The following is an 11,633-nucleotide window of genomic DNA, read 5'->3' on the forward strand; positions in this document are numbered from 1 at the left end:
TAGCTTAGGAAGTTTTATATTGTATTAAACATGTTATTGTAAATATTTTTCTAATATTCTAGTTTTACCCTTTTTTTCTTAGTTTTTGTTTTATATAGACCTATATTTTTCCAATTCTTTATAATATTGTACTTTAATTTCACTATATTTAAATATGGCAACATGTACTCTTTACTATGTAGTTTTGTTTTATTTAGCGTTGGTGACTCATTTCTTTCTGATAAATTAGTGGTTGTTTTGTTTTTTGTTTTTTTTAAGATTTAAAAAGAATTTAATTTTGTTGAATTAGTTTTGGATTACATTTATATTGAGATTAGTTTTAATGTTAAAAAAAACATTAATTTTTTATTGATTTATATGTGAAATGTAAAAAAAGTACTTTAATTATTATAAGATAAATGTTAAAAATTTAATTTTTATCAAATAATTTTAATAATAATGAAAACTAAAATTTAAAATTTATATTAAAAATAATCGTATTTTTTTTATTTTTCTATTTAATTAAGAAATCATATTCATCAAAAAATATATATATATATATATATATATATATATATATATATATAATTTTCTATAATAAATAAAAATAAAATTATAATTTAACAAAATGTAGTAATTTATTTTTCACAATGCAAAATATATAATAAGATAAATTTAATGATATCACTTCCTATAAAATTTAAACATCTTAAACTTTATGATACAGACAACTCTCATGTTTTTTCCATGTCAAAGTAGACACACTTCGGTAAGTCACTTTCAAGCCTGCTGGACCACTCATTCAAATCAGATATTCTGTAGCATGCGATTTGACGGTGACCTACCGTTCAGCCCATGGAAGTTCCCCACATAGACTCTACCTCTTCCAAGCAAGTATCGCATGCAGAGGGTTACAATTCCTTGCACCAAAGTCTTTATTTTTTTCCTGAAGTAGCATAATCCAGACAATTCCCTGCACCCATTTCATTTCATCACATTCATGTCTGTCTTACCAGAAGAAACAATGGATTGGAGCGTAGAATATGCGACAGTATCAATAGCGCTGGCTTTGTTGGTGATACTATATTTCAAAATGAAATGGAGTGGTGACCTGTGCCATCCTGTGGCTGCAACCGTTGTTTCTCTCATCATCAATTTCAAACGCTTACATGACTATCTTTGTGATCACCACAGACGCTACAAAACTTACAGGATAACTTATCCTACTTTCAGCTACGTTTGTACCACAGATCCTGCAAATGTGGAGCACATTCTTAGATTTAATTTTGCAAACTACGTCAAGGTCAGCTTCTGTTACATGGAAGTGATTGCTTCAGATATATCTAGCCATAGTTTTATATGTGTGGTTGTTATTAATGTAATTTGAAAAATTCATAGGGAAAGTTCAACCATGGTTATATTTGTGGTTGTGATTAATGTAATTTTGAAAAATTCATAGGGAAAGTTCCTCCATGATATTATGGAAGACCTTCTCGGGGATGGCATTTTCACCGTTGATGGTGAGCAGTGGCGACAACAGCGAAAATTAGCTAGTTTTGAGTTCTCTACCAAAATGTTGAAGGACTCCAGCAGTGTTGCTTTCCAAGAGAATGTAGTGAAATTTTCCAAAATTCTTTTGGAAGCTTGTGGAGCAAAGCAAGCAGTAGAGATGCAGGCATGATAAATCCTTTAACTATTAGCTGATTTTCTCTGAAAATTTATAGTTAAAATTGCATTTTTTTTTCATTTCTGTGTTAGGATCATGAAACCAAGAAAAGTGGTAGTGTTTAAAGATGATGTTGTTTGGGATTTCGCTAGCCCGAAGGATCAATTAACATAGAGTTTTTTTACCTTCAAATAGGTTAGATTAGAGATGAATACCATGGGCAAAACCATGGGTTCTCATAAACCTGGAACTCAAAAACCTTCATTAACTTGACCCAGTGAAGTTTATCTAACAACCCTAACAATCCCCCCTTAAACATGACTGAGGAACTTTAACCTGGTTTCGATCATTCATCAACCATCTCAACTGAGATATCATATTCCCTACTCAAGCTAGGATACCAATACACCTACCACCCTAGTACCTATCCAAGTGGTCCATTCCATAGCTTGACCATTCCATGCACCACTACACTACATGGATGCCTCATCAAAGTCTTAAGGTCTTACAAGTTACAACAATCCGTGCTCCTGCGCAATATGTATGCTTGAACAATAAGTCTTACAACTTCCTATGTGTGGCAGGATATCATAACTTGGACCAAAAACGCTTAGGGTGTTCACACACCAGTGTGACTCTTATCACCTCCATAAAACTTCAAGCCATAGACTCCATTTCTGTTTTTTCATCCATACAACCACTCTCTTGCTACATCTCTAGCTTTGTTGATCCATATCTCGACCTAGTCTTTCAACATTATTTGCACTCACCATATCTGTGCAATCTCTCATTAATACAACTAGAATCAATTTAGTGGTCATCATTCTCCTTTGTCATGGCCACCATAGCCTTTTACTATAATGCACAATATTTTCCTAGCAGCGTCTCTAGGACCTCTAAAACCTAATTCACTGGTCCTGACACTTACTTTACCAGTCCATTCACGCTTCACTCTCAACTCCAGGCTCTAATCAACACACTACAACTTCAACACGGTCCTGACACTTACTTTACCAACCCATTCACGCTTCATTCTCAACTCCAGGCTCTAATCAACACACTACAACTTCTACCACAACTCTCATATTCACTAGGCACCAACCCATTCATGCTTCATTCTCAACTCCAGGCTCTAATCAACACACTACAACTTCAACCACAACTCTCATATTCACTAGGCTCTGATACCGGTTGTTAGGCTCACGAAACAGGTAGAAGTGGTGGCATTTAAAGACACCATTGTTTTGGATCCCGGTGGCCCCAAAGGATAAATTAACATGAAGTGTTTCAGCCTATAAATAGGATACATTATATGAATTCTATGGGCAAAACTATGGATTCCCATAAACCTGGAGCTTGAAAACCTTTGGTAACTTGATCAAGTCAAGTTTACGTAACTACCCTAACACTCTTGCATGCTGAAAATTTATATTTAAAATTGCATTTGTTATTTTCCCCTCTGGTGTATGGAGTGAGTTAATAAGTGGACAAACTCAATTTCTAGTGTTTTTTTTTCCCTTCAGTAAATTAAAGTTCCACTGTAGATGTTTTGGTGATTTTGTCTTTTTTCACAATGTTTTGGTGATTTTGTTTTACAAGTTTTTGGTGATTTTGTCTTTTTCAGTAATGTTAAGTTCCAGCCTTGAAATTTTGATGATTTAAATCATCTTAATATGAGTAAAAACCATAAGAAAAAAATTCAACTAAAAATAAGTTGTATTGTCTACTTATTAACTTACTCTCTCTCACACACATATTTCTGGTATACAAAGTGTTAAAAATGAGGAAATAGTATTGTATCAACACCTTGCAGTTTTATATCAATTTCGGTTGTATGAAGTGTTCAAAGTGAGTAAGCTAGTACCTTACCACCACCTTGTGGTTTTCCAAAGTGATGGCTGTATTCATTGCCAACCACAATAGCAGCTAGGAGACCTCAATAACAGCTAGTAAGTTTGTAGGCTTTAGTGAGAATGGATTCTATGACTGCTTTGAGAATTACACCATTGTGGAAAGGGTTGAACCAACCAAGCTATCCATAGGGCTTATATATAGCCTCGAGATCCCCTCATCTTCCAAATATTGGCCCCATATAGCCTCAAAATCCCTTCATCTTCCAAATATTTAGATGAGGTAGTTCAACCATCAACCACAATCATTATTGGTAACTCCAATGGACTTAATTAGATTTGAACTTGTGACATAAGACTTCTACATCAACAATATACTTGGGTAAATGACAATTAATTACGCTAATCTTCCGGGATTAGAACAATTCACTACCATTCACCTTATGTATGTATATTGCTAACACGGATGACACATAAAAGTCTTAGGTCACAAGTTAAAATCTAATGAGTCCATTGGAATTTACAATGGAGATAATGGCGATGCTTTAATTATCCCATCGTGGTACGTGATATATAGAAGAGATATACAGAAGATGATAGGATCCAAGACTTTTCTTTAAACCATATATATAAAAGTTTGAAGTTATGGTTTCAAAACGTATTGCCAAAGAGGTAACCACTGACTCTTGTGTTAATGTTTGCCTCCTGAAATTCCAAGAAACAAGGGGAAGTGCCCTTTGAGAAAACAAGTACTCATATCGTCCCTAAGGACCCTCTTGGGCGGTTGTTATCCATGTGATGGATTACAAGCTTTTGCTAGAGATCATGTCCCTGAGATGGGATCTCTTTTCACATTAATCTCTCTGTATGTCTCTATATATCCTTGTGTGAATACTCTATGGAAAAATAGTATGGTGCAAAACCATAAATTGACAGCGATAAATGCCAGTAGGGTCTTTTACTAAAATCAACAATGGATGCAATCTGCAAATTGGGCTTTGGGTTGGATATCAACAGCTTATCAAATACCAACTCTCGAGCAGAGACATCTTTTGCAAATGCTTTTGATACTACAAATGCTATGCTTTTGTGGCGTTATGTTGATCTTGCATCGAAATTAAAGCGACACTTCAATATTGTGTCAGAAGTCGCCATGAAAGAAAGCATCAAAACCGTGGAAGATTTTGTCAAGGTATTCAGAAGACGAGAGGGGGGATTTCCGTCCAGAATAACTATGTAAGAGAGTGCTCACACCAGTCTTAGTCTTGGTTTGGAACTTATGTCAGACGTTAACCGTTCTTTTCACATTTTCTCGGACTAGTTAATTGCTGTTACTCGAGAACTAGTTAATTGCTGGTACTCGATAACTTGTTTCTGTGTCACTGGCTTCAAATATTTTTACAGGTAAAGCCAGACATACTGTCTCGCTTTCTTGCATTAAGTGAGAAATACCTAGAGAATTACTCGGACAAGTATCTCCGAGATATTATTTTTGAATTTCATGATAGCTGGCCGGGACACATTGCAGTTACCCTTTGTTGGTTTTTTCATTTTCTTTGCAATAATCCTGATGTTGAAGGAAAAATTCTGCAAGAAATCCTTGACCTGGTCGAGGAGAATGAATATAATGTCAATTGAAGAATCTATAATTATGTTTTCTCAAAGTCTGACGCACACAGCATTGGATAACATGCACTATCTTCAAGCTGCTTTATCAGAAACCTTGCGCTTACACCCAGCTGTTCCTGTGTAAAACGCGTATATTTCTAAGGTCATTTAGGTATCACAAACATTCTTTTGACTGATCATTGTCCAGGAAGCTAGTACCTTACCAGCACCCTATGGCTTTCTGGAGGGATGGCTGTATTCACTGCCAGCCAAAATAGTAGCTAGTAAACCTGTAGGCCTCAGTGAGAATGGATTCCATGACTTCCTGGATAATTAAAAATAGTTGATGGTTAAGCTAATCTCCATTTAGATATTCAGAAAGTGAGAATGGATTCCATGACTTCCTGGATAATTAAAAATAGTTGATGGTTGAGCTACTCTCCATTTAGATATTCAGAAAGGATCTCTGAGGCCTCAAAGTTCAAACTATATATATGAAATTGCAGTTTCAAGACTTACTAACAAGTTACCAATGACTTTTATGTTAATGCACCAATGGCTGCCTCTTGAAATTCCAAGGAAGAAGGCGATGTGCCCTCTGAGAAAACGATTACTCATATTAGCCCCTAGGGCCCTTTCGGGATTGCAGTTGATATCCATGTGATGGATTACAAGCTATTGCTAGAGGGCATCCCTAAGATGGTAGTTCTTTTCACAGTAATTTCTCTCTGTATTTCTTTATATATCCTTGTGTGAATACTGTGGCAAAATAGTATGGGGCAGAATCACAATTTGACAGGGATAAATGGCAATAGGGTCTTTTACTGAAATCAACAATGGATGCAATCTGCAAACTGGGCTTTGGGGTGGAAATCAACAGCTTCTCAAAGGCCAACTCTGGAGCAGAGGCATGTTTTGCAGAGGCTTTTGATACTGCAAATGCTATGCTTTTGTGGCGTTTTGTTGATCCTTCTTGGAAATTAAAACGATACTTCAATATTGGGTCAGAAGTCACCATGAAGGAAAGCATCAAAACAGTGGATGATTTTGTCTACAAGGTCATTCAGAAGAGAAGAAAGGAGATTTCCGTCCAAAATAACTATGTAAGAGAATCCTCACACATGTCTTAGTAACTTATGCCACAAGCAGACTATCTAATTGTTCTTTTCACATTTTCTCTGACAAGTTTATTGCTGGAACTCATGACCTTGTTTCTTTGTCACTGGGTTCAAATATTTTTACAGGTAAAACCAGATATATTGTCTCGCTTTATTGCATTGAGTGAGAAACACCCTGAGAATTGCTCGGACAAGTATCTCCGAGATATTATTCTGAATTTCATGATAGCTGGCCGGGACACAACAGCAGTTACCCTTTGTTGGTTTTTTCATTTGCTTTGCAAAAATCCAGATGTTGAAGGAAAAATTCTGCAAGAAATTTGTGGCCTGGTCAAGGAAAATGAATGTATGTCAATTGAAGAATCCATAAGTATGTTTTCTCAAAGTCTGACGCAATCAGTATTGGATAACCTGCACTATCTTCAAGCAGCTTTATCAGAAGTCTTGCGCCTACACCCAGCTGCTCCTGTGGTAAGACGCGTATTAAAGTTCGGTCATTTGGGTATATCTCCAACATTCTTTTGACTGATCATTGTCCATCAATAATTGTGTCTTGATATATGGCGTAATATTATATTCATATTTTCATTGCATTTGTGGGTTTGCCCAAACCAATTTCTTTTATGACTTCAAAAGTAGGGATAAGTTCATTTGAGTTTTGGATTCCTATGCTTAAATTAGAAGTGCAGAAAGGTTGTACCTTTTGAACAGAATACCTCCTATATTCATCATCGTTCTCCATTTAATATTGATTTAAAGATTAAAGAGTATGGCTCATCATAAATTGACAAAACACAATTTGCAGAATGGAAAATATGTAGTTTCTGATGACATCCTTCCCGATGGATTCAATGTCAAGAAAGGTGATATAATCAATTATGTCCCTTACTCAATGGGAAGAATGACATACCTCTGGGGCAGTGATGCAGAGGAGTTTAGGCCAGAGAGGTGGCTTCAGAATGGAGTTTTTACGCCTCAATCACCATTCAAATTCACTGCATTTCAGGTAAGTCTCCTAACCCTGATGGTTAATCTTTTCAAAAGTACCTAAGGTAATGCCTTGAAATCGATAAGGTGTGTGCTTGACTTACAGGCTGGACCTCGCATTTGTCTTGGCAAGGACTTTGCATACATGCAAATGAAGATTTTTGCTGCTGTGCTTGTACGTTTCTTCAAATTTGAAGCTGTTGAAGGTAAGGAAGTGAAATATCGTCCCTCACCGACACTCCATATGACTGAAGATGGATTAAATCTTCGTGTCAAGCCTAGATTAGATTGCTGATCACAGTTTTACTTCACAATAAGATACAACAATACACCGAAAGCTTTTATCCGTTGTACATAAGTATTTTAAGATATTCTGATTTTGTCTAGTTGAAGGCATCTGTTATGTTGAGTCATACCACAATATCAATCAAAAGATTGTTTGAATAGAAAATGTTGAAGGAGCCAGACAAGTAGAACACACTAGGCACAGAACGGTGCTTCACAATATAAGTTATATCATCTTATGTATTCATAGGTGCCGATCTGTGGCATCAATTCCCTGTTTTTCTAATAAGAACTTTATCTTATTCTTTTGAATAAATGTTTAATAAAATAATAAAGAATTACTGGAATGAGGAATCCCTGCTTTACGGATTATTATGTTTGTGATTCTTTCTGTGTGCTGAAAGGCTGGATTTACCGAAATGGCAATTTTGTTAAAAGTGCTTGGATGATTTTGGTAGTGAGGTCTTTCCTGTGACCTGTTTTGGTCTACCCTAGTGGCAACTTCCAAATGGCTTTTTTTAATTTTTGATGTAAAATGCCCATAATTTACTGTTTACTGTTTATATAGATAGTCAAAACAAGCATTCTATTGAAAAAAAGAGAGGAATTAAAAGATATGTGGTATTATATGATATATGTAATTTTCAAAAATTGTAACTAGTCAGCATGAAGACGATGGCTTTGGGCCTGTACAGAACTCGCATATCAATATTAGAATCACATACAACATAGCCTATTTTGTATCAAAGGTAAGTTAGGGAAAGTGAATTAAATGATAAATAAAGAAACACGTGTGTGGTGTATTGAAAGTTCTGTTTTTTTTCGAATGAATTATTCCATTTAAATTTATTTTCTTGCAGTATTGTTGTTACTGGGATTTTTAAATTTTTGATTTTTAAATTGCCCAATCCCTATCCTCAAGAATGGGATGCCAATATTATCTCTTAAACGATTTCTATTCCAACGAGTTGTGTTTTTCTTATAAAGATGAAGAGTAGTCCTCAAAGCAGCGGTATTTTCCTACCACAAATACAATCTTATAAATTGAAACCTTAAAATACGGTAGCAGAGATAGAAATATATCGCTAGAAACTGGCAGAAATATTTGCTTAGAATCCTTAGTTTAAAATTCAGGAAACCATAAGCAGTACTATCATGTCTTGTTGTAAATTTCAAATACAGATGTTTCAACAGAGAGAGATACTTTTCCTCGTAGAAGGGACCAATTGCAGAGGGACAATTTTTCCTCGAGCTATATGAATTTAAAAGACTCCACCATCGAGTTGAGGGTCGGGATGTGACAATGGAAAACTCTCTCAACAACAACAGTAACAGTAAGGCGAACAACTCTAGTTAGATCAGCACAGACAACCGATGTTGATGTTTGTAGCTCGGACAGGAACTTGTGCACAGGTTTTGTGTCAAATGTGTGGGAAGTCGTTTGAGTCCTTTCTATTTGTAATTCACTTTATTAGATGGAAGAGACGAAGAGACTTCAATTTTAAGTTACGAAGAGTCTAATAAAGTGTAATTTAATAGCAGTAGTGATTTAGATAAATCTCCACTTTTGATTATTGAGATTGAGATTAAATCTCTATCATTGATCTTAATGACAGATTAAAATTGTGGAGACTTAGAAAAGTCATCTAACTCAATATTATAAAGACAGAGCAAGATAGAAGAAAAAGTGGCACAGTAACTTAGTTGCACAGAGAAAAAAGAATTCACTCAGTGTGCACGCCCGACAAGTAGTGGGAAACAAAGCAGTAAATCGAAATCGACTTCAGCCAGATTTGTGAACGCCATACAATTTCAAGGAATAAGGATGCCATATGATCTAGTCGTAGAAGGAGAAGTTCAACCTAGCAAAGGGCCATATGATCTCAATCGATTTTTAGAGTGTAGGTCGAGTTCTTTTTAGTGATCATACATGGCCGTACAGCTGCTAGGGATTTGCGGTTGATTTTCTTTTTCTGGGGAAGAGTTTTCTCAGTTGAGGAACTCTTTAGGATTTTTAAAATATCTGTGGAAAAACTTGTTATCAGTTTTTTGGAAAACCAACGTTTCAGACTAGCTTAGTGAGTCCATCATCAGGGCAATGTGATCTGCATTTTGCTCCATGCTTTCACGCTCTCTCTTCTCTAAATGCAGATCACATTACCCTAATGATGGATTCACTAACCTAGTCTGAAACGTTGGTTTTCCAAAAAACTGATAACAAGTTTCTCCACAGATATTTTAAAATTCTACCAACCTGTATGGACTCTCTCTTTAAAACCCTTGTAGGTTTTGAAAAAATAATGAAAAATTGATTTGAAAGGCAGTACAATTTTTTTTGTGTATTTTTGTTTTCGCTGATATATTTTTGGTAATCCTGGACTAATCGCCATTCTAGGATCCACTCTAGGACCACTAAAAAAAGGTAATGATAATTGGTAGGAAGTTTACTAATGCCTGCAGTTTTTGGTGTAATGGAATACCTCAACATGATATCAGAGCCTTATCCCAGGTTTGATTCCCCAATTTGAGTTTGAAAGAGGTGTTGGATTTTCACACTAGTCTCATTGCAGTTTTTGGTGTAATGGAATACCTCAACATGATATCAGAGCCTTAGCCCAGGTTTGATTCCCCGATTTGAGTTTGAAAGAGGTGTTGGATTTTTACACTAGTCTCATTGGGAATCATTCACGTGGACTAACCGCCACTCTGGGATCCACCCTGACACCACTAAAAATGTAATGATAATTGGTAGGAAGTTTAGTAATGCCTGCAGTTTTTGATGTAATGGAAAATCTAACAATTTTCCAGCCATTATGCGATTAATTTATAGTCTGAATTTTTCTATTTAATTTAAAAATTTTGTAAGTTTTATTTTCTGAGATTATTTTATGTTTAATTTAAAAATTTAGTAAAAGTTTTATTTCCTGAGATCATTTTCTGTTTAATTTAAAAATTCAATAAAGGTTTTATTTCCTGAGATCATAAGGTAGTTATTCACCTCGGGTCTGGATAGATATTTTTTGACATTGTATTCAGAGCTTGGTTTTGTTAGCACAAATTTCTACACAGCTTACAAATAAGAAGATCTTTAAAATCACCACTAAAAATTAGTGTAACATATAGAAAAATATGCCTAAGTGTCACTAACAAATCTCCCTCTTCATTTGCGTTGGTGAATGCCAAGAGGGTGTGTCTAGTCTTAGTACTTGTTGTTTTGACCTATAAATCTTCAACATAACATGAGAAAAACAACAAATAATAGTTAGTGGCCAAACATGTTTCTAAAATTCTTGGAGTATGGAATAATTTCTAGCAAATCAACGTTTGGTGTGGAAAACATAGATAGAAAGCGTAATTACGGCAGATTTTACAAAAAAAAAATAGCTTAAAAACTTGTATCAAATTGCAAAAGATACCATTGAGACATCAAAGAAACCCGGAGAAATGGAATGGATCAAACTGAGCTTTATTCCCCAAGGATCAAGAGGCTGGCTGCACCAAGACGAGTATTAGAGAATTGAAGGCAATGATATTTAGACACAAGTAATATCTAGAAGAGGGAAGAAAGAAAGAACATCGAGACAAAAAGTACTATTGCTACTTGCTCTAGACAATTCAAATTGTATGCTTGGTTTCCCCTATATTTATAATGTTTTTTCCCTCCCATTTCCTCAATTCATACCCCAATTCATACCAATGAGAAGAGGACGTTGAATTATCCATAATTGGCTATTAGTGCACATGGTTGAGTCAACTGAGGTCAAATTATAGATGAAAATCTGGTTGTGACTTTGTTTGAGTTTAACTGAAGTAGAGTAGTGAGATAAAAATATCATTGAACACAATTTTAGCTATTTCGACTTGGGTAAAACGCTTTTTGGAGTATTTCATTTAAGTTCCACTATGATAAAAATATCTTCCAAGTAATTTTAGCGAAGGTCAATTTGGCTATTATTATCTCCAAGCAATTTCAGTTAAGGTATTTTCCTCAATCAAATTTTAGTAAATTCGACTTAGGACTAATTTTAAAAATTCGAGCTATTGAGTGATATACATGCTTTTTTTGTATGAGGAAAGGGTGGAGGGAAACAAGGAGGGAGAATAGGAAGGGGAAAGACTGAGGTGAGGGAAGGGAAAATA

The 11,633-nt window shown here is 35.3% G+C and overlaps 1 protein-coding gene across 1 annotated transcript; it reads left to right on the top strand.

Annotated features, from left to right (window-relative positions):
- Positions 1 to 773: 773 nt before the first annotated feature.
- LOC149195501 (cytochrome P450 704C1-like) lies at positions 774 to 7,787 on the top strand. Its single transcript, XM_089405346.1, has 6 exons — positions 774 to 1,282; positions 1,439 to 1,654; positions 5,919 to 6,206; positions 6,348 to 6,692; positions 7,027 to 7,227; positions 7,315 to 7,787. Exons 1-6 carry the CDS (start codon positions 980 to 982, stop codon positions 7,501 to 7,503), a joined length of 1,542 nt encoding a protein of 513 aa, XP_089261472.1. The 5' UTR covers positions 774 to 979; the 3' UTR covers positions 7,504 to 7,787.
- Positions 7,788 to 11,633: the final 3,846 nt, after the last annotated feature.

The sequence above is a fragment of the Pinus tabuliformis genome, chromosome 2_2 (genome assembly GCF_031772625.1).
Source record: "Pinus tabuliformis cultivar Carrire ecotype Pingquan chromosome 2_2, CPIR1, whole genome shotgun sequence".
In the NCBI taxonomy this organism is placed as follows: Eukaryota; Viridiplantae; Streptophyta; class Pinopsida; order Pinales; family Pinaceae; genus Pinus; species Pinus tabuliformis.